The 24,743-nt window shown below is 40.7% G+C and overlaps 1 protein-coding gene across 2 annotated transcripts in view; it reads right to left on the bottom strand.

Annotated features, from left to right (window-relative positions):
* The window catches only part of RELN (reelin), a 300,342-nt gene that overhangs the window by 168,266 nt on the left and 107,333 nt on the right, over window positions 1–24,743 (bottom strand). For both annotated transcript variants that reach the window (XM_075429592.1, XM_075429593.1), the window contains exon 4: window positions 9,645–9,715. In XM_075429592.1, the coding sequence (XP_075285707.1) occupies window positions 9,645–9,715 (71 nt within the window). The remainder of the gene's footprint in view (window positions 1–9,644; window positions 9,716–24,743) is intronic.

The following is a 24,743-nucleotide window of genomic DNA, read 5'->3' as shown; positions in this document are numbered from 1 at the left end:
TTCTCTTCCTGCTTTCTCCTTAAACACTGGGTTTGCATGGAGGCGTGACATTCTGTAATGAAATTGCAACATTTGATGGGGAAATTGGTGATTAAGAAGACTGAGCAAGAAAAAACAGGAGGTATCTGCAGACCAGAAAAGGACGGCAAGGAGTCTGGATTTAGCTTAGACAGAAACCTTTGATTTAACTGAATTCCAGCTTGGAGGACCAACAGATCTTACTCCATCCAGTAACTTTATCTATATAGTCAACACTGAAAACAACCACAGAACCATTGAAAGCTTTACTGCAGTGAAGAGCAAAGACATTCTTAAGAGTCTGATGCTGAATAGAAATAGCAGACATGCAGAAATATGAAATATTTTTTTCTTTATGTGGCTAACTTGCTCCGTATTTTATACAGGAACTTATCCATGTCATCTTGTCTTCCCTAGCTGAAATGCCACTAATGACTCTAGAAATGGCCGAGACCTCTCATCATGACGCTACGAAATCTAGAGCAATACAACTTCAATTGCACATTAAGCTTGGCACTGCCTCCAGGATAAAACTGAGCTGCACTGGTGGGTATGACACAAGAAAAGACTCCATTCATCCCTTACAGTCCCAGGCATTGTTTTTCTCCATGGAAGCATGTATAAATTTCTCCAGAAAACTTCTAAAGCCTCTTTGCACAGAAGAAATTGATTAAACTGGATTAACTGAATTATTTCCCAGATTGAGCAATGCAAGCTGTTCTGGATTTTGCCTGTAGGAAAAGAAGTTATGTCATGGGATTTGAAATACTCCTGATGTTGTAAGAGGTTAAACTTAAAATAAGACCTCCATCTCTGATGCTCTGCATTACCCTTTTTCACTAGTTCCAAATCATCACCAAGTGATGATCCATTGTGAACGCAGGTGTGGCTGAGAGCCACTCTGCTAGTGCTCATCTACGAGGAGTGTGGTCGTGTCAGGCCACATCATGGGCAGACTCACTAGTGGGCCAAACAAGTTTCATTAGCCTTTGAGAGTACCCCAGTTGAAAGAGACCTTCCTCTCCAACAAGAGCAGTTCAGACCTCAAAATGAAAACAATAGACTAGATTCTTATCCATCCCAGGTCACTCCTCACTGGTTTTTGGAAGAGGCTTGCTGTGGAAGGCTGTCCAGCCCAGGATACACACAATCACTGGTGATACTTTCTGAAGTTATTACCCAAAATTTCAGCATTCAGCCTAAACGTACAGGTATAGCACAAACCTGGAACCTTTACTTTTGCAAACTCCTTTGACTTCAGCATTTTTTTAAACATAACTAGCTGTTTATGTGATTAAAGAATACAATATTGGGATCTGAGAATTTTTCTTAAAACAGCTCTTCAATTATATGCGTAGCATATTGCAAACCGAAACTGCTTACCAATAGACAGAAATGAAGGAAATTGGCCAGATACATACTAGTGCTCCTGATCACTCATTTAAAAAAATAAAGGTGGAGTTAAGCAAACATTTAATGTCAGACAAAATGCTGTTCTTACAAATGAAGACTTCATGTTGAGGAGGGGTTATGTTTCCCACATCTTACAGGATCTGAGAAGCTTAAGTATTTTTGCTTCAGGTATTCCTTCATCTAATTTGTAATTCACATTCCAGAGCTGAATACAACAAAAGACTGTGAAGGTACCATTTAATGAGTGATAAACCTAGACTTTAATCTCCCTGTGAATAATTCCTCTATTACGTTTTATCTTTTGTTGCAAGATAGCACTGTGTAGACCTTCAAGTGTTGTAGCTAAGGTCCCCAAAATACTAGAAATTTAGAACATGACACAAAAACAGTCGTAGTAGTTCTAAAATATTTTCAGATCTGACTTTTTTATGAATTTCATAGAATCATAGGATAGTTTGGGTTGGAAGGGACCTTTAAAGGTCATCTAGTCCAAACCCCTTGCCATGAGCAGAGACATCTTCTGCTAGATCAGGTTGCTCAGAGCCCCGTCGAACCTGACCTTGAATATTTCCAGGGACGGGACATCTACCACGTCTCTGGGCAACCCGTTCCAGTGTTTCACCACCCTCAGGGTAAAAAATTTCTTTCTTCTATCTGTTCTGAATCTATCCTATTTCAGTTTAAAACCATTACCCCAATAAGGTGTCCGTGGAGCCTCCTTCTCTCCAGGCTGAACAAATCCAATTCTCTCCGCCTGTCCACCTAGGAGAGGTGCTCCAGCCCTCTGATAATTTTTGTGGCCTCCTCTGGCCCCGCTCCAACAGGTCCATGTCTGTCCTGTGCTGAGGGCTCCAGAGCTGGACGCAGGACTCCTGGGGGGGTCTCACCAGAGCAGAGCAGAGGGGCAGAATACTCTCCCTCGCCCTGCTGGCCACGCTGCTGGGGGTGCAGCCCAGGATATGGTTGGCTTTCTGGGCTAGGAGCGCACGTTGCTGGACAACTTTTTCATCCACCAGTACCCTCAAGTCCTTCTTGTTAGGGCTGCTCTCAATCCCTTCATCCCCCAACCTGTATTGATATTGGGGGTTGCACTGACCCAGGTGCAGGAATTTATAGAACTACTTATTTTAGCACAATATGGATTGTACAGTAGGGCATACAGTGTGGCTGAAGTCAAATGGAGTTTCCTTACATTGCACAACAAAGCTAAAAAAAAATTATATGGGGCAGATTAACTATACTGTGCAAAAATATAAAAGATTTACAGTTTAAAAAGAATCACACAACACTTCAGACTGAGGGGGGGGAAAAAAGACCATCTTAGTTTATATCTGAAAACTTGATTCGCTTTCTTTGATGTTCCTTAGGCACTTAGTTGGGTGGTTTTAAATATAGAATCAGTTTTTGTGTGGCTCCAAAATGCATCTGAGCTTGAATGAGAAAGCTGTACCTTTTTAAAAAGATGAAGTAATTTATTATTTGATTTTTAACCACCACCTGGGTATATAGAGAGATTTATGAGAGATGAATTGCATAAAGTAAAGAATGGAAAGGGAGCTCAACAGAGGTCACAATCTAAGATGCATGAGCAAATACAATATGAGAAAATATAAGGAAATGTAGGATCCTTGCCTTGTAAGACAAGGCGATCCTTTTGGTAAAGAAAAGCACAGAAGAAACTACACAATACAAAGTGATTCAGAGAGAGAAAGGCCACAGTCAAACTGGAAGAGTGAGAAACTGGAAGAAAGTAATGGAGAATTCAGAAGTTAATGGGGTCATTGTGGGGTTCTGTGTCAGGGTGATGGGGAAGAATGAAGGCATCCTTTGGAGTAAAAGGTTAAAATTTTCTGTGGATGAAGTAAGGCTACTGAAAGGTTAAACCAACAGAAAAATATGCCCTATTTTGGTTAAACTAGAAAGGAGGGAAATAGGAGAGAAGTGGGAACAGACTGTCATCTTCAGATAGAGAAGCTGGAAGATGAGCAGGGAAACAAAATTTTGTGATGGTCCTGATGTCATGGAAAAATAAGAACCAATATCTTTAAACATGGTAATGGTTAACTGTTAAGCAAATCCATTGTCCATTCAGGTAAAAAGATCTAGCATAATGCAAATTAAACACGTGTTCTAGGAATATTAATTTGTACTACTGATACCCGTATTCCATAGGTCTGTGGTGTCAAGCCCGTGTACAAGGTTAGGTAGGGAATACAGCATAAGAAAATATTCTTAAAACTCACTGGAAAATAAATAGACTTTTTTCCCACCTTTCTTTCTCAGAACCCTGAATTTTTTTTAAATATAAAGGAAAGGTGGATTACAGAAACACAAATGCTTAAATACTCCCAGACAAACACCGTGCTTAGAGTTCAACAGCCAGCAGCCATTAGCTGTTGCTCATCAGTTCATCACAAACGAGATGTGGAAAGAGGTATATTATATTTTGCAGATTATGAAAAAGCCTAATATCCTTGTCATTAGCAGGCGGATGAAGATGAAAAAGAAAATGAATGCTTTTATTTAGACTCCTGCCAATACCTTTTCTCTACTGGTAAACAAAGTTGCTATTGAATGATAGAGGCTGAACGTCTCCTTAGAGAGAGTCAGTGTGTTGCCTGAGGGCTGCATTATTCTTGCTGACACATAAGCCAAGGAACAATATGTCAGCTCTGAACTCCAGTCTTCTGTTCTGTAAAATACTGCTCTGGTCAAGCCTGAGAGTCTGCAATCTGTTTTGCATTTGTTTTTCAGAGTGTTCTTAAATCCATATTTACAAGGTACAAAACACGCTTACAAGGTCTTCCACAAACATTCAGGCAGAAGCTATCAAATAAAAGAGTCTGTGCCAGTTCTCAGGATTTACTTTCATATGGAGACATATGTTCAACTGTAGAGTGGTTTCTTAAGAAGGAATTCCAATCCTATAATTTGTGGCATTGAGTATGACATTGTATAAAATTCTGGGAACTACGCTGCAAGGAACGATTTTGCACTAGGAGGGAACAACATCGTTCATCTTTTCCATCTCTTAGGTTTTACTGTTCAGAAATTCTTCTCTAGTCAGTCAGAACTAAATTACATGCTCACAGATCTCCCAGAATGGTACTTATACCAAAGAACTGTAGTACTGGTCCAAAGTTACATATGACAAACATGGTCTCCTTAACCCTTTAAGACTCCTTGATGCAGTAAAGGCAGGTGGGGCTGTGTGATGCATCCATCCTTACATGGAGAGTTGTTCCTCCCCACAGCATCGCTGTTTCCATACAGACACTAACTCTTTCCGGTTCTACAGTGCAATGCAGCTGGGTCTGAAGTTTTGCAAACTCAATTTTAATTATGCTGCTGTTTATTAACATGTGATTTTTGTTCTGCTCAAGCCAGGAAGAAGTATGAATCAATCTGCACTATAATAAATTCACCTTATTTTCAACTTATTTTGCTATTAGATCAAAAGTGTTTATAAGACATCTATCTTTTCTATCTTCACAGAATCACAGAATCACAGAATGTTAGGGGTTGGAAAGGACCTCTGTGGGTCATCTAGCCCAACCCACCCGCCGAAACAGGGTCACCTACAGCAGGCTTCAGAGGACCTTGTCCAGGTGGGTCTTGAATATCTCCAGAGAAGGAGACTCCACAACCTCCCTGGGCAGCCTGTTCCAGGGCTCCGTCACCCTGCATGCTCTGACCACATCCTGTACTCTTCCCAAGTGGCCTGTCCCTCTTTCCACATTCCATGGACCCTTCTCTTCCACCTGAGCTCCATTAGAAGCTCCTTAGTCAACCATGCTGGTCTCCTGCCTCCTTTTCTAGATTTCTTGCTCAGGGGGATGCACCACTCCTGAGCGTGGAGGAAGTGATGTTTAAAGAGCAACAAGCACTCTTGGACCCCCCTGCCTTCGAGAGCCCTGGCCCACGGGATTCCTCCCAGTAGCTCCTTGAAGAGGCCAAAGTTAGCCCTCCTGAGGTCCAGGGTTTTGAACCTGCTTATCGCCCTGCTTCCTCCACGCAGGATCCTGAACTCGACCATTTCATGGTCACTGCAGCCGAGTCTACCTCCAACCTTCACATCCTCCACCAGTCCCTCCTTGTTTGTTAATACAAGGTCCAGCAGAGTGCCTTTCCTTGTTGGTTCCTCCACCACTTGCATCAGAAAGTTATCATCAATGCTCTGTAGCAACCTCCTGGATTGTGCCTGCCCAGCTGTATGGTCTTCCCAGCTGATGTCAGGGTGGTTGAAGTCCCCCATGAGAACCGGGGCCTGGGACTGTGAGGCTGCTTGCAGCTGCCTGTAGAAGGTCTCATCAACTTCCTCCTCCTGGTCAGGTGGCCTGTAGTACACACCCAAAATAACATCACCCATGTGAGGCTGTCCCTTAATTCTAACCCACAAGCTCTCAACTCATTCTTCATCTGCCCTCAGGCAAAGCTTAATGCATTCCAGTTGCTCCTTCACATACAGAGCGACTCCACCACCTCTCCTTGTTGGCCTGTCTTTCCTAAAGAGTCTGTAGCCATCCATGACAGCATGCCAGTCATGTGAGTTGTCCCACCACGTTTCAGTGATGGCAACTAAGTCATAGCCGTCCTGCTGTATAATGGCTTCCAGCTCCTCCTGTTTATTGCCCATGCTATGTGCGTTGGTATAGACGCACTTGAGCTGGGCTGTCAATCTCACCCCTGAAATCTTGGCTTATACAGTTTTTGTTTTCTTACCTATTTGTGCTGGATTAATGTTTTTGTCTGATAATCTCTATGTGTCCTTTCTTCAACATCAAATAAAATTCTTATAAACTTTAAATCTTACATCAGTTCTCAAAGATCTCTCTAGCTGCCTAAAATATTGATCATATGCTGAACACACAGCTTTTCAAGCAATTATTTTCTTTTCCTTGGTGTCTTTCCCTGTGGCATCATTCCTTATTCCATTTACGTTACACATTGGGCTGCTTGTTTGGTATTGCCATCCCTTAATGCTGCCCTCTGTCATCCTCTAATTCTCTTCAAAATACGAACTACACTTTCCTTTCACGGCACAAATCCCATTAACTCTATTAGGATTTACTAATGCACATCTGAGGGTGGACAGCCACAGTGAACATGATTTCTGAGATTCCTCCCTTCATGTATAGCCTTTGCACTAGTTATTAGGATATAATCTCCAGTGAACATACTTATTAAAAATATATCCTGTAATAAATCTATGAAGTTGCCTTGTGGTTTTATTTTCTTTATTTAATATGTCACATCATTCACTACAGCATTTCAGAGTAATGTTTAGAGCCAGAAACAGACATAAAACCTCATTTATGTCAACCTACCTTGCTGTTTTGCATATATCTTAACACAATATTTACATCTAAACAAATTCATTAATTCTTTCTGAAAGAATCTGTTGTTTACATCAATAGTACTGAAGAAACTGTGATTGTCTTTGTGGAATAAAAGAAGTGAGGTTTGCTTCAAAGAAAGCATTATTTATTTGAATAGGAGAATTAATCTGAATAGTATAAGAGTTACAATACTATACACTCATTAGGGGGACTAATGCAATGCACATCATCTGCTGAAGAAATAGGAACAAAAGGGCAGAGGAGAGCATGGTGCTAGAATGGATGGGAGGATGGGCAGTGGGCAACCGGGGTGGTTGACTATCTGAGTCAAGAAAACTGTGTCCAAGCTAGGAAATTAAGGGGAGAGAAGCCTTGGTGAGGATAAAAATGTGGGAGAGGATCCAAGAGAACATCTGAGATGCTTGAACATCGGTATTGCAGGGCAACTGGATGACTGATTACATGGCTGTCATATACCTTGAACTGCTCATAGAAGAGTACCTCTACGGGATCCTTGATGTTTGCAGAGTTAACACAATAACATCAAATATTTTGGAGAAGACAAATCCAGAAAGTCTTTGAAGTGACTGCGTATAAAGCAAAGAGAATTGCTGGGAAAATCACGGGAAACACGAAAGTCATGAGGACTTGGGAGACTGTGACAAGTTGGGGAAATTGGGGGCCCTTTCAGGGAAGTGGTGCAGGATCTGGCTATCAGTGGCTGGATGGGAGGAGGACGCAAAGAGGCTGTCATGGCCAAGTGGCGCAGGGATGGCATATCTCAGCATCTGTTATTCTCTATGCACACCAATACACAAATACCTTTTTCTCCTTGTCCTGCAGAGTCCCTGTGGACTTGGGGACAGCACACAGTACCATAAGACTTATTATTCTAACCAACATAAGTATTGTTAAAATGGTAATTTGATGTTAGGTTATGCTCCAAAACTGGAGAGGTGTAATGCAGAGAGGGGTGAAAGAACTACAATTTCTGCTGTCAGATCTCCTACTAAGAAATCCTGGTATAGCATGCCTGAAGAAAGGACTGTCAAAGACTGTATGGATGGATTTCTACTCAATAGCCTCTGCTTATGAAGGCATTTTCTTGTAGCAGCGAGAAATCTTGTTGCTTTGCTCATATTCTCCTTGACAGTGCTGCCAGTTCTGACACAGACAGTTGTGTATTCACTTTCAGCTTGCTTGCATGTAGCTTTCACCATGCTGGCCACTGCCAGCTCTCTGGCTCTCTGTCACTCTGTCATCAATATGTCTTTCACATTCTTCTCCTTTCCTTGCCTGTTCTGGCCACCACAGACTGCCTTTGGCCATGGAGTGCTCATTGTGCAGATGTGCTTTGAACAATTTCATCTGCTTACAAGGCTTTTCACCATTTTATGCTGAAAACTCTGCACATGGTTATTTCCACTCTTGACCTGTGTCCATCCAGTGAGCAGTCTGTGTAGATACCCTCACCATCCTCCTTAGCACATCTGAAATGGTGATCCTGCCAACCCTTCTGTTCCCAAATTCCCTTATACTAGTCACCAAAACACTGCTCTTCCACACTCACTTTATGGGGGTACAATTTATCTTCCGTTCTGAATACCAAATGCATTTTGGTAGTTTCTCCAGATGCTTTTTCCTTCCACATAATAAAAATACTGGTACAGGCCTGGTCCAGCCACCTTCCATGCAGATCATTATAACACTGCCTTCTGATTGCCAGCAACTGTGCTACACTTTTCTAATTGATTAAAAATATAACTAACTTTCTAGCTGGCTGGCTAACATCTTCAGTCACCTCCCTGAATTCCCTTGCCTACTTCTCATTGAAATATTAAAGTACTGAAAACTCCAATACTTAAATTGAAAATTGAAATTCTTTTCCCTCATTATCACAGAGGTAATACCCATACCTTATATGGATAACTCAATATATGCTCCTGACATAACAGTCTACAGATTGTTATTGCAAAAGCCATTGCACAGATATTCCCAAAATCATGGGAAAAAACCTATAGCTGTAATGCCCCCCAAAGATGTATTTTGAGATATTTTCTCTTGTTTGTTAATATGAAAGTACATTTCTAATTTAAAATATTTATTTTAGACTGGTTGGCCCATGTTTCACGGTCTCTTTTCACATGGAAATATCTCTGGAATTCTGCAGAGAAAATTGGATCAGCACAAAAATTCCTTTATGTCCTGCACCAAAAATGATGGATATCTTCTCTGCTTCCCACTGTTTTAATGAAGCAGGTTCAAAGCAGTGCACTGTTTGCAAAAAACAGCTCACAGGACATTTATTTTTAGGTTATTCATCAAAAGGATATATATGATAAGCTGGGAAAACAATTAGATTTTTAAAGATTCTGTAAGTCAAACATCTTATTTGGCTATAAAAATGATAAAATATTGTAGGTGATGGGCAAAAATTTAATGGCTCAGCTTCATAAAATGGGAAGGCAGGTTTGTCGCAAAGATATGTGCGAGCCGGATGGTAAACAAACCTTTTGATGCAGACATATTCATACTGTGTTTTTTGCTTATAGTTAACATGGTGAGAGTTAAAACTCAGCTTTTGGTTTTGACGAAAAAGAAATGTTGGTGGTTACAGGCTGATTTCAGGTAAGTGTATAATGCAATAGGTTTTACTTTAAATTTTGTATATTCCCAATGTTTAGCAAAAAGGACAGAGGGGTTTTCTGGATAATTAATGGGACGTATGAAGCCAAAGAAAGTACAAGTCTTAAGAATATAACATCCTGATGCTAAGTTTACTATGAAATAACTTTCATGGTGAGTAACACTGACAAGCAAGTACAACAGAAAACCACATTTGCCAGATATTTTTAATAGGATGGTGGCTCTTACCTCCCTGTTCACACAGCTGTTGTGCTAAGGCATCCTTGAATATAACTTGGCCCCTATGAGTAGCTGTAGCCCTGTGAACATAAAAAAGACAACAATCAATAATGTAGTATACTTCTTTATAAATGCATATCTATATCTATATGCATGACTAATCAAATCAGAAATCCCATTCTGCTTTATTCCTGTGCTCTTCTTTCTGCACTCTTTCAAATTTGTAGCATAATTTGTAGAGATTATTTCTGTGCACAGCAAGAGAAAAGCTCCTATACCAAAACGGCTAGGTTGGAGGTACAGGTGTTCAGTGAAGGACATGAGTATGACCAAGCATATCGCAATGCTAAGCACATCACTCTGCCTGACAAAATGCACCTGGCTTCAGGGCAGAAGAGAAGAAATTGTTGCAGAGTTGCTGCCCTGTGAAATTAATATTCACACAATTCAACAGGCAATACCAATGGCAGTTCTGTTACATGCTACTGATAGAAATGTAGAGATTGAGTAGATGTCCAGAAATCCTCTCCATCTTTGAGGAACTGATATGCCTACAGCTGCACACAGAGTTTCTCACTTTAGGTCTCATAAGTTTTGCTGAAAGAATAATTATTTCCCATTAATGACCTACAACTAACAGACCAGCTAATGTACCATACAGAAAGATTTGTCATTTTGTTTTCACATAATCAGCTAGAGATACAATGCAGTTTGATTTGTTTTTCTCCTACAGAGTTGTCGTGTTAGCAGTGCTAGTTATTCTTATTTCCAATTGCTCATTTCATCCCTCTTTTCCAAGTGTAGTACTTCACAACTGCAGTTTTATCTTGGAGATTTCAAAACCTTTTCGTATTTGCCAGTGTCACCTTTGAAGTCTGATTTCTTGCAGCCAAAGTTCTTCCGTCTAGGCTCATACACACTCTTCATACATATTCCTTTTCCTTTCTCCAAGTCAGTAATGAAAATAATTAGCTTTAATGAGCTCAAGATACATCCATATGAACTCCTTGAAACAGCATCTCCATTCAACAGTAAGACATGGAAAGCAACTTTATGAGTGTGTTTTTTTCGGCCAGCTGTGTGTGCTCTCTTATGGATCACCCCTTGCTTCCTTAGGAAAATGTCATGAAGGAGCATAAAGGAATGGTGCAAAAAGAAAAGTCAAAATACGTAATCTTTTTCCTGGCTACTAGGCCAGTTACTCTGATAAGGAAGAACAACAGAAGTGACACATCTAATATTACATTTTTCAGATACAGTGTATTCTTAAGGTAAAACCCATTTGCAAACTGTCAGAGTACAAGTAGGAGTAAACAAAACTTCTCTGGGATCTAATTTACTTCCTGATCATTTAGAAAAGCTCTATTTACACCAATATGTTGTCCAGAAATGCAAACTGTGGCCACCTGATGCTCCTCAAGGTTTTTACGGCACTCTCTTCCTCTGCTTGTGGGAAGGAGATCTGTATTGCTTTTTCTGGCTGCTTGGAAGTTCAGAGGGATGTGTAAAGCTGGAGCTGGCTTTACATATAGCAACAGGATTTTGGCCACAGTCCTGGGATGGCATTACCAGCGTGAGTTTTCGGTTGTAGTCCCTACCATGTGCAACGTGGAAACTATTTTAGGATTCCCAACACTTCTGTGAAATACTGCAAAAGATCGTGCCATAGTTCTTTCATTAGCATTTCCTTACCAGCTGTCATGACCAGTGACCATACTGAGTACAGAGTAAAATAAAAACAACAACATCACCCCAGCACATAAAGAAAGGCAAGAAAGCTGAGACCTTCAGTCTTATTTAAAAGCATATATTAAAGTGTTTCTTAAATGTCTGTTGTGATGAATATGCAAGAGAACTTGGTCACTACGTATGTTTCTGCGAATTCCCTCACAGGTGCACGTGGACACACAAGGCAGAAGGGGACCAGTCTCCAAAACCAAACTTGTGCCCAAGCATCTTTAAAATGACCAGATACGGTGATTTCCTCTAGCAGACGAAATGTCAGGGCATCCCACACCCAGCTTTGGGTCCAACCCAGCATGAACAGACATGTTTTCCAAATATGTTTCATTGTGGAAATTCCATGTTTTGAGCAAAAATCCCTGGATCACTGTGATCCTGGGCACATACAAGAAAACGCTTCAGCTAAGGCACAGAAGGTTTTTTTTACAACACTGCTTTCTTTCCCCCAGGCTGGCAGAGTGGAAGAGAGGGCTCATTACAGACAGTGAGAAAGAAAACTTGCATTAGCGTGACTGGGACTTTATAGATGCTGTTTATGCAACAGCCCAGGATACAATTCAGGACGCAGGCAACAACGACAGCAACCACAAAATTCCTTTATGAGGCAGACAGGAGGAAACTCTCGAAACACGGACCACTTGCAGAGGGGAGCTCAAGTATGTGTCTGAATGCAAACAAATGACAAATAATACTAATAGTACAGAACTGTGTACTGTTTACTGGATCTCTGCATGCGTGTGAGAAAAAGGGGATTTGGGGAGAGAGCCAGCAGCCAGCTGAATGATCCGCATCTTTCTGTGTCTATCATCCCTTGCTTGATAACGCAGATTAGGAGCCAATTATTGCTGCCCCATAGCAGGAGTGCTCCGCGCCCCAGGGACAACAGTGCCGTGCAGTAAGGGCACAGATTCCTACAGCATATGCCCACATTCGTATTACTTGTGCAATGGGCATATGCATGAGTTCTGCACCGGCCAGTGCCGCTTCAGAGACTTATTAAGGGTATCACTTCTGTCAGTTTTCCAGTATTATCTGCTTGTTTGTCTCTGTATTTATGCTTTATTCATGGAGAAAACTACAATAATGCAGTGCAATTATGCATGAACTAAACTACTTTTAGAAAGAAGTGCAAAACATACCTTTTCTGTATTGAACTTTCTTTGTTGGTGATGTTCCTACCGGACAAGTGAGATTAATGGAACAGGATCATGAATTCAGGTTTTTCTTTTTTAAAAATATGTAACATGTCCAAAATCATATCCATCCCTACATTGACAATCCAGTATAAAAAATACATAATACTTATAGTTATTATAATAAAAAGAATATTGGTAATGCCTGATAAATGACTATGTTAAAGAAAGAAAATTATTCAACTGTTAATGACGGGGTTTTGTTTTCTTGACATACACATCCAATAACTGATTTTTGGGCTGTTTTTCAAAAGTTTCTGAACAGTCTTTAATGTGTTAAATCTTGCTTAGATGAAGGGTTCTTACTATTAAATGGTGTTACTCCACACCAGTCTGTAGTCCCACTCTGTCATTGTATGCTATTTATTTCCAGCTAAAGGGCAAGTGAGTAATCAAATCTAACCTGTCGGTCAGTCAAAATACAAGATGCATGCTCCGTGTGTCCCCAGAGGTAATTCCTCACTAGGAATGAATCTTTCCAAAGGGGCGAGAAATAAAAGAAAAATGGGAGGCAACAGAAATATCGTGACAAGGTAAGTGAGAGCTTCAGAAAAAAAAAAACACTTAGAGGTAATAAGGTTCCTGTTTATATTAACCTCACCCTTCCATTAGCCTAGATGTATTTTTCTGCTTGGGGCTATGCAAGTGAGAGACGAAAATGTGTTTTTAGAAGTAGCAATAGGAGATAAACAGCTGACAGAGGAAGAAAGAGGTCTGAACACAAGCAGACTATATCAAGTGTCAAGGCTCACTGTCAGTTCAAAGCATTACTAACCCTTCGCTTCAATTACAGCAGTTCTGTAAAGAGTTTTCCTTCCTAAACCACAACTATTCAAGTTGGAATCGAGTGCCAGTAAAGACTTTTAGATTGTCTGTCACTGAAAAGCAAAAAAAAAAAGAAATATGACTTGCTGATTCTCTACTTGAACTATATATAATTCACATCACCGGTGAAAGAGGACTTGAAGTGCCACCCTGCTCAAGTGCCAAAAAGCTTAAAACCACTTTCATCAAGTGCAGTATTGCCAGCTCCTTTGAACATAGCCTAGGTAACGTGAATTTGTCCCCTGTGCAATGACACAGTTCGTTCCGGGTGATTTGGAAGAAAGAAATCCAGAGACACTTGCATAAACTCATGAATCTGTAGATAGGGAGATGTCCCTCTAGCCCCCTGCTGATGAGAAGCAGCACGCTGAGCTGTGTGTCCAGGAGCAGAGGACCTGTCCCAGGCCTTCCCCTGGAGCTGTCACCATCTGGCCATTCTCTGGGGTTCGCACGCCTGGCGCTCCCGCTGCCCTTACAGGGGTGGTTGGCATCTGCGCATTGCCCTGGCGAGGGAAGACACTGGGACAAATTAATCTGGGAGGCATAAGGGAAAAGAATTGGGTTTCCTACAGTAAAATACCCTATCTCATGACACCCCTAAAAAGGTTTTCAGCAGGACCAATGAAAACAAGGTTATTTTTTTACCCACTCTAGCAGAGTTTAACCATGTGTCTGCTGCTGGCAGCTGCATTGCATATCTGTATGCAGTGGTTCATGACTGCTTCCACCGGAGAAGATTTAGGGTGACATCCATAAGGTCAGCTCCAGGGAAATCAGTGACTGACTATATGAAGATGAGATTGGTCTTCCCAAACCCCACAGTGCTGTACTCCGAAATCAGGTCTGATCCACCGACAGCAGGGACTGCGCTCCCTCCCTGCTGCTGTGGGGGAGACGGTCAGTGCTGGCCATCAGACAAGCCTGGGCAAAATGGAAAACAAAGCAATGCATACCCAGTAATTGCTGTCATGGTTTTATATTGAAGTATCATGTATTTCACGTCGGATTCACATGCATTGCTAACGTGCTTCCATTAAGAGGCTGCATTTCAAAGCAAGTGTTTCAGCTTGGGAGAGCACAGCAGGGCAGGAGGGTACATGGGACTGAGCCACGCACAGGTCCTGCCTGTGCTGCCTGAGCTGCATGGTCTATGTGTGGAAAGGATGCACAGCAGCACTGCCCGGAGGCCAGGGTAGGTATCTGCTTCTTTAGGCAAATTGTGGTTTTTAATGCATTATTAAATTTGCATGACTATCTCTGCCTGTCCGGCTTTAGTTGTCTTTTTTTAAAAAAATCCACACACACTCTAAATACCATCTAATTAAGAGGTCTCCAAATAAAATAAATTCAAAAGCACCATGAGGAGTAAGTCTTCTGAAGATTTAGTGCAGTGGGCAGGTGTGTCCGATGTTTCTTGGTGGGAGTGTGAAACACCCCGCGAAGGTGGTTTAGTGACCATTTACTGTGCGCAGCAGGAGGTGAGGTATGTGTTTTAGCCTGCGTCTCCTACAGTGGCTGAAACCTCCAGTGACATTTTCTTCCAACAGCCAAGACTGACATATTAAACCTGACTGGGAGAGGGCACCGGTGTTGGGGCCAGTGAGGAAAATACACAGAACACTTGTGGCTGTTGGTCCAGAAGGTTCTTGGGTGGGAGGTTCCAGCTACTGCTTAAAACCCTCTAAGTTGTTTTTTCATTTTCAGTCATCTGTCTTGACCATATTCAGCTGAAACTGCCAGAGAAAATTGGCAAGTAAGATGTAATTATTTGTGTAATGTTTGTTCAGGAGACTGGAATTAGCACACTTGCTCTAAAAGCCCGGATCAGAGGCAAAAAGGCTGCAGAGGGAAAGGATTAAAATGGCCAGAAAAAGCTAAGGTATGTGTTAGAGGGCAAAAAGCAATCACTTCATTTGGGGCAGCTGTCCTGGGCTGAAGTTTGTGGTTCACATTCATAAATTACGCTCCTGACTTACTTCATAAGTGAGTTAAGACTCCTTTGACTTCATGTGGAGTAAATGCAAGAGGAACAAGAGCCACCTCACTTCTCTCTTGTCTCTGAATTTATCTTTAGGGACTCCCCATGTGGGAAAGGGACTCAAGAGTCACCCTAAGGATGTGCAAAATAGACTTCTTAAAATTAAAAATTTGTTAAAATTTTTTCCAGAAATAATAATAAAGCCTAAGAGGCAGAAAATGCAGAGCAAATGTCAAAAGCCTTCTCAGGAAGAGCAAATAAACACCAGGGAAAGAAATCAAAGTCTGCTTTTGAAAATATTGTAGTACTAAACCAACATTTAAAGCCACAAATGTGCATTTCTGTTTATGGAAGCAAGCACATGTCTACTCATATTGACGACCTTTACCTGAGACCATAATTGCCATTAATGAAACATGCATCAAAACACTGAGAGGGCTGGCAGGAACTCTCACCGGCTTGGGGTAAAACACACTGTGTGAAGAGGTGGGCTATGTTTCCCTTCCGCACACTATCTCTGCAGTCTGAAAAGCGAACTGTAACTCTTTCAGTGTTCATAGACCCAACCTGCCTCCAGCTGGCTTTGCAGAACTTTTATTTCATTCAGTGCACCCCATGCAAAACATGCGTTTTTAAAACCTACAACTTCAACCCCACTTCAGCCTCTTGTAAAGCGTGCAGTGGTCTGTGCACGCTCCTGTGGGTTGACCTGATGTGAACATTTATTGACTGTGTACTTGGTCCAGCGCACACTTACAAGACACTTCTAAGACATAAGGCGGGTTTTGTTGTTGAGAGACAATATGATGATTTGGGGTAAATATAAGGTGAATACAGCAGTTAAATGGTAACATCAGCCCAAAATGAAACAGGTTTAATTTTTTATGGATTAACATAGAAACCTATGCTAGGCTGTGGACACTTAGGCTGTGCTGGTCTGATTAGGGATTGATTTAAGTATATGCTTAAGGGCTTTCTTTAACCAAGATTTAAATAAAACAAACATCTTCAAGTAGAAAAATAAATGAGATCAACATATTATTATAGCCTATATTATAGAGAACAGATCTAAGGTTACAACACTTGAAGCAGAAGGGTGCACAGGCAGCTCTGGCCCCTACGCTTTGCTATTTATAAGAACTTTCTGTTGTACTCCTAAAGAACACCAAACTTTTTTTTTGGTTGCAAGGTGTAAGTAGAAAAGAGGGATACAACAGAACAGTAAATGTGCATTACAAAATAGGAACAAAGTAAGAATTACCATTTTAAACTGTATATAAACATTTCCATCCTCCTTTCTCTTGTATCTTAGAGAATAAAAAGACGAGGTTTTTTATTCTATCTAGTTTTATGTGACTGGAATGATTAGAGCTGCTTGCTGACTGAAAGCAGATTAGGACAATACTTTCATCTTGGCTATAGGAAATCCAACACTTTCATTAGTATTTTGCATTGTGTGATTACAAAGGAATGAAAATTCTGGTTTTTCTACATTTTAAATAAAGGGTTATTGCAGTGACATCTGCAGTCAGCTCATATAAATAATAGAATAAGCATACATTGTCTCTCTACTGACACAGCACCAACAACTAAGTCCTTGTTTTCCACCTTTTTCAGTGTTTAGGGAAGGTTGTTGTCCTTGTCTTAGGCTTTGCAATCTATTGTCCTTCATTATCTAGTGAAACAATGATTGGAAGGATTTTAGGTTTTTTATGCATTGAGTATTTATAACCATTTGAAATCTATGTTTAGCCCTAAGCTAATGAATATATTACATCTTTTTGGTAGAAAAAATACTGATTTTCCTAAATTTTGTTTGTGTAGGCTTCTAAAGTCCATATTCAATTAAGATATCATTCAATTCCTGTATCACAAGAAGAAATGTTACAGTCACTGTGGATTTCAAAGCACTTGGCATCTCTAGAGGAGAACAGACATATTAAGTAAATGGACTTGCAGCACAGTTATTTCCTATGTGTTTCTACAATGAGTATGATTCTTTTCTTAACAATATGTCCTAATCAAGTTTGACAGTGCTGTTCAGCTGGGGTGAGTTCAGCAGAGGCCACCAAGGTGGCCGGGGCTGGAGAACCTGTCCTGTGAGGAGAGGCTGAGGGACCAGGACTCACTCAGCCTGGAGAGCAGGTGACTTTGGGGGGACCTGACAGCAGTCACCCAAGGCAGGTTCTGCAGTTCCTCTCCACTGCTGCTGATTTTTAAGACCCAACTGGATTAAAGCCCTGAGTAACCTGGTCTGACCCTACTTTGAGCAGGATATCGGGACTAGAGACCTCCTCAGGTCCCTTTCAGTCTGCATGTTCCCACAGAGCCATGATTCTAAGGTTTTGCACGTCAGGTAAAAGCAAAAAAGTGAAAGCAAGGTTTGCATCTAATCAGATTAATCAACACTTATTTTGAGAACTGCTTTTCATATCACAAAAGAATTAACCAGTTCATTTTGTCCAACACTTTGCATAAATACTTGTGATGTTGATTCTCCCTATACCTGAGTTTATGGTTGTGTATCTCAGAATATCCACCAGAAGTGCCAAGAGTTTTGCACGGTAGCTGATGCTCTGGGGTTTTCTAGTGTGATACATTTTTACAAGAAAGCTGATAAGACATAACATATTCAGCTAATATAGTGAAAACTTCAGAACATTTAAAATCTAAAAGAGTAAAATCTGAAACAGTGTATGAGATCCTGTGATGAAAACAATGTTGGTTTTAAAAGATCCTAAATAATGGAAAAAAGAATGAATTTAAGGCCACCTTTTCATTTCACTGCTCTCATGCCATCTGTATGGCTATACATTTCCCAGTTAAGGTTCGAGCAGTCTCCTCTGACATGTTTTAGCTGCCCACTTCTCCTAAAGGATGTTGCCAGCAGCTGTGGATGAGCTGGACCATATGAGAATCTGGAACCTCATCCCCTGTATTTGCTTTACAAACCACACAGAGAAATCCTTAAATAGCCAAATTAACTTAATTTCTTAAAAATTACTCCTTTCAGTATTAATTACAGAGATGTAACTGGTGCATCCACAATGTGCAACGCAGTTTACGGGGGAAGGATAAAACCAGCCTCTTTAGTACAAAGCTAGAAAAGGTTTCATCAAAAATCAAAAGTCCACAGGCTGCACCCCAGAGCACATGGGGCTGGTTTCCCTTCCTCAGGCATCACCGAATGCTGGAATATTACACTCCTTGTCTAATGTTTCTTTGCACTCTTCCCACAGCCCTAAACGTCTTCAGAGGACTCAAAAACAAATAAAGTATGCTAACCTTTCACAGACTGATAAAAATCAAACTAAGGAAGAACCTGCTACGGTTGTTATTGAAGAACTGTTATTTTCTCCTTATTCTCACTTGCCTCCTAGGAATACGGTGAACCTCTTGAAAAAAATGCAGGGTCACTAATCATAAAAAGGACAGTTATTTCTCCTGCATGGTTTTTAATTTTCAGCCAGATTTATGTGTTGGAAGAAAACACATATCCCTGAAGACCATACCAGCTTACAAATAGGAATAGGCAGGTGAAATATTGCCTTAGAAGAATAATTAATTCCATCAGCCACTGAAAAAATGACAAATTTGTGAAGTATCACAGAACTCCAGCCAAAGGAAGCAGGTGGAACAGCATCAGGTACACCGCATAAACTGGAGAGACTACGGTGAGGAGGCCTGGCATCAATAGCAGGAGCTGGATGTACTGCAGAAGGGCAGGAGGCTGTTTGGGGATGCTGGAGGTATTGCAGGCGAGGTGCAGATGTGATGTGAGGGCACCTGGGAGTACTGTGGTGTGGGTCCCCAAAGATGTAGGAAACCAGGCTTCATGGATCCTGCTGCTCATGACAGTTGAGCATTTCTTCAGCAAAGATGTTTGTTTCAGAGATCCTCATTTGAGTAATGTCTTAATGTTTGGATTAAGAGACACTCAGAGATCCAAATTATCTAAACCGTATCCCACCTCTCCCACCTCAGAGATCAAATAAAAACTGATTTAAAAGAGAACAATCTGTTCTGCGTGTCCTTCCACAATAGGTCCTGTCTTTCAGCCCTGCTTTCCAAACCAAAAATTTTTAGCAGCTGTTATGGCTGAACAAAGCCCTTGTGCTCCCCTTGCAGGGTGTTAGCAACAGCCCCACATCCCTCTGTGCTGGCCTCCACTTCTGCTGTGGCCCTGCGAGCTGGCAGCTGTGGTTAGGACCCACCTTCCTACCCTGCTGCCAGCTCCAAAACGGGTGAATTCAGCTGCTTCTGAGCCATGGGCAGAATTTTTTCTTCTTCCACCCAGGACACCATAGCCTTCCCACACAGACTGATCTTCACACTCAGAGAGGAACATCGGATCGTAAGAAAATCCAGGTTGGAAGGGACCTCAGGAGGTCTCCAGACCAACCTCCTACTCAAAGCGGGGTCAGCAACACTAATCCAGGCTCACAGTTCTGGTATTTGTGAATGTTTGTGCATAGTAAAATACTGCTAGGGTTATCATGATTATGCTAAACAAAAACTGCTGTGTGAACTTTTGCTTGAATTGGTCAGTCACTTGACACAGGCATAAATACTCTCAATTTACAACTCATTTAGACAGCAGCCTCCCATGTAACAAACTGTTGCAACAATAATGAGTTTGAACCCATGTTTCTCCCTCGGAAACAATCCATGATTTATCTTACTCAGAAATAAATTACCCCCTAAGCATCATTGCCATAATATCTCCATTTGAGACTGTGTTGCTAATAATTCTTTAAGCCTATTATTAAAAAAGACATCAAACTCTAAAAACCCTTCTCTTAAAGTATTAGTGAAGAGATTTATAACCACAGCCTTGAAAGAAAGTAATGTAACAGAGAATCTAAGCAATAACATCAGTATTTCCAGGATAGATGGTTGGTCGCAATTCTTTGTTACTGACTCCTTTTTTGTCTGAGCACAGATTTGTTTTCAGAAATTTTTGGCAGAATGAGCACAACACTAGAATGAATCTTTGTAGGAGAATACCCTGTTTATGTTCTGAGACTATTTAGCACAGTCCCAACACTGGATTCCCTATGTCCCAGATGAACAAAAAATGGCAATATTAGGTGAAATGCAACCAGACTTCGACTCTTCCTTTATTTGCTAACGACCATTTCCAATCAAAAGGGATACACTGGGAATTCCGTTCAGTAATATTGCCAGGAAGGTGAACTTTTCAAATACACACAGATAATTATTGCTCTGTTATACGAAATTTTGCTTGGGAGCTCAAATTCCCATGTCTGGAATCCCAAATACAAAGTATTCCAGATGAACGCATTCATCAGAACCTTGCACATCTAGTGTTGTACACAACAGAGTGGTGCTGGAAATTAGGGAAATTCATATGTAATTTGTATAGCTAAGAAGTTTATGTTTGATTAATAAAACAGCCAACTTGAGCTAACAGTCAGCGATGAAAGAGGACCTCTTCTCAAAACTGATATTCTAATGGGGTTTGCAGAGTGTCACAGTTTTTAAGATTCTTTTTCAGAAGACTGCACCAAAGAAACAACAACAGAAAATGTGGGTTTGTTCTTTCAAATCTCTCTTCTTCAGCTAAGGAACTTTGATTAGTAGGTCCACCACTGCATTTACTTTAAGCCCCTGTACCTTCAGGGAAGAGACATATCCCAAAAGCTGCTCATGATGAACTCAGGAGTGTGTCAGGGTAAATCAGAGAGTTTTTCTAAAACCCTGGTCCTTCTGAGCACTCCCTTTGGCAAAAACAGCCAAAGTATTGGCTCCAGGCAGAGTCCCCTGGCAATGGGAAGCAGTAACATCCCATCCCTGAGATAAATCTTCCCGTGTAGTCTAAGTAAAACTAACCAGATGTCCGAGCATCTGGACAGATTCATAACAAATATTAGAGTTGATGGAAAGTCACATCAAGGTACCACAAGTATTTCCAATATTAAATGGCAATTTCCCATTTCCAACGGTCACCTAACATCTGTTGATATCTGGGAAAAAAAAAAATCCCATATCTGCACAGAGAATGGATGAAATCTTGAAAATCTACAATGAAAACACAATATACCATAAGTTGGAAGGTACCTTGTCCCTATGGATGGGTTGGATGAGGCTGTGAGTCAAAAGACTTGAAGTAGGACCCATCAGACAGACAGAAGGAATAGCGGTAAACTGTTAACTGGTAAAGGTGTACAGATGACAGAGACACAATTATCAATTTAGAAGAAAATAAGACACATCTGAGAACAGCATCTAAAAACAATGCTGTAAAAACAGCGGCTTGTTTGGCACACGCTACGGAAACAGGCAGACTGCATTCATTGGCAAAGATTAACTCTGCTGTGTTATTCTAGTAAGAAGACTATGAAGAACACTGTCTTGCTACCAACAAAAACAATGTTCTAAAATACAGCTGGTGATCTATGTCTTTTAGCTTCCAGGTGCACCCTTTTCCGAAGATTCCTCAATGAAACAGCTCTTAATAAGTCTGGACTCCTTGCATGACATTGCTGCCCACCTCAGCTTTTCATTTTATTGACCTGAGGCCAATCACTTGCATTTCAACTGAAGACATGTGTTTACATATTAATAACACTCAGTGGACTCATGTTCACATACACCTTTTAGCTTCAGAATTTCAAATGATGTATTTATTACTATTTTTCCATATATATTGCACCTAAACTCTGTTCTGGATTTATTATTGACTATGTATAAAATTACATGAAAAATTATCAGAATTTCTAAACCAAGAGAAACAGAAAATATCATAAATATTTTTAGATGCATTTAGTCAACCTGAACATGAATCTTCTCCAAATTTCCATTCAAAAATCTTTCAGTCTATGCTTGCTGCAAAAATTTTCATATTGTCTTGTTGTAGGGAAATACCTTACTTTTTTGCAGCTGTTAGTAGTGTTATGGAAAATTGTTCTTTGATAGTTTCCACACTAATATTTGGTCTCTCAAAGAGTTTACCAATAAGAATATTGTAAAAAATTTTGATCTGCTGGTTTTAGGAATCATGATTGAAACTGCTCTTTTTTTTCAGAGTACTTCATATGCTTCATTATGCACAACAAAATACATTAAATTTCAGAAAGTATTTGTTTTTCAAATGCTAATGTTTATTATCTATAGCATAAATATTGATCCTATTGAATTGTATTTGAAAGGAACTGCACTTATACTCCCTAACAGTCTAATTTAAACACTATTCACGGTTTGAAAAAATATTCAATACAAGTGAACACTTCTGAAAGTAGTATCAAAATAAGTAAGAAAATCATATTTTAATTTTTGAACATGCACTTTAACAAGAAGATCCAGTTTAAAGCCTTGCATTCCTGAATTCAGAAACCCATGGCAGCATTCCTGATGCCAGGTATGCTGAATGACGCTGCTTTGTGATTTTACGATGAGTTTGTTGGGTAGTGGCTCAGCTTCATGCATTTTCCTGTGCACCAGTGGGAGTGTGCACACAGTCATTCCCCACCTCAGGTAAGGAGTGGTGATTTCTAAGCCACAGAAAGCTCATCACTTCCAGCCACATTGGTGTCCTATTTCTCTTGGTCTCTCAAATCAACTCAAACTCCTCCTGGCTGAGGAGAGTTTGATAAAACCCATGCCCAGCCAGAGCTCCTTGCCAAGCCTGAGCTGCCCCAGATTTTCTCCTTGTGATCCTCTTGTATACGATAATCTTTCCCAGTGTTTCCTTCAGCATGGTCCTCTATATTCAAACACCCAGGATAATATATTTAAGACACTGAAGTTGCTGCCAGTTTTCATGGGAATGGACCTACGAGTTCAAAAATGATTAGTGTAGGGAGAAGGAGGGATGGACAGACAGCATTATCACTCCAGGAATATATCATAGGCTAAATTAAATTGAATTTACCTGCATGTTTTTCTCCTCCTGTTTTTAATTGGCATGGGTACGTTTTAATGCTGGTTACAGAAAATTTTAATATTATTTAGTGACTGTCTGAAAACTGGACATCTGCCCAGGAAATGGATCTGTACTACGTCACCGTGCACAGTAGTTACCCATTTTAAGACACAACCTTCCTAACCAAAGACACACAACATAATGAAGAAAAATTACCCTAGTCACTGTTATTTCAGAAGTACTAGAAGGTGAAATGAGCTTGTAGTTAGTTACTGCACTGTTAACCTCTGATCCTAAAGGAGCTCTCTGGTCTTGAACACATTAATGTCATTAAGTAGGTACATGATAGCTCTTTACTGAGCACCCTGATGCCCTGCCTAAGGATGCCACAACTCGCACGATAGCCATTTTATTTGCAAAACTGAGGAGAAGGTGTCCCAAACTACTCTGCTGCAGTTTGGGTGCTGGCTGCCAGCAGAGGTGGGAGGGATGCCTAGGGTGCTGTAAGGAAGACCTGGAAATCTGTGGGCCAGAACCTCCTGTGAGACCAAGGGATCTGTCAGGGTTTACAGATCTTCCCCAAACTCACCGGTCACATCCTTAGCATCACCCAGCACAACAGTGGGAGGAAAGGCTGCTAGCCGTCAGGTGGCCAACAAGCCATCATTGCAGGTGAGAGGAGGGGCCAATGAGCTGTTCAGGATAAAGCATTTTTGGAAGATTTGGGACCAATAAAATACTAATGGGTATTTCTGATTTTAACATACAGGTGCTTTGTGTTCTAGAAGAATGTCTAAGTCTTGTTTATGAATTAGATAGAATTTTGAACTGCAAAACTGAGGTAAAAAGATAACATTAAACCAAAAATTTCCCTTCAAACATATTTTTAAGTGAAAATGAAAAAAAAAAATCTCTTCCAACTTTGTGTACAATATTTTCTCATATATTTAAAATGATTTTTCCCTCATTCTTACACAAATGTTCTTCTAATCTTAGTGAAAGGTCAGATATTGTTTATTAATAAAGCTTTTAGCTTTTGATTCTTTGTGTCCCTAGCCTTTCAGTTGGGCTTTTAAAGAGAACAGAAATCCCATGTTGGGAGGCATGTCAGGACTTTGAAATGTGCTTCCTTTGAATCTCAGAAAAAAATCCAGACGCTCTGAAATTGTCATCAAATGAAACAATAAAAGCATGACTTGGAGCAGATAAAATATTTTCTTTAAATTTTCATGGTTTTAATTACAATGGAGGATATATCTTGTGATAATTTTAAAAAGAAAAGTCATTTAGGAAGGAAGAACATAACCATCTTCCCAGATTTCCTACTGCCACCACGCTTCTGCTAGTCGTTTGCCACAGGGCTGCAGGGAAGAGAATTGGTGTCCCCACTGCATGGGCAGCACAGCCCTGGCGTCAGCGGGGCGGAGGGGCGGTGGGACACGTCCTGCCTCCACCGCTCCAGAGCAAGGGCAGGCAGCTGTGAC

The sequence above is a fragment of the Opisthocomus hoazin genome, chromosome 8, assembly GCF_030867145.1.
Source record: "Opisthocomus hoazin isolate bOpiHoa1 chromosome 8, bOpiHoa1.hap1, whole genome shotgun sequence".
In the NCBI taxonomy this organism is placed as follows: Eukaryota; Metazoa; Chordata; class Aves; order Opisthocomiformes; family Opisthocomidae; genus Opisthocomus; species Opisthocomus hoazin.
Note: the sequence above shows the minus strand (reverse complement) of the source record. Positions and strands in the feature narration are given on the sequence as shown.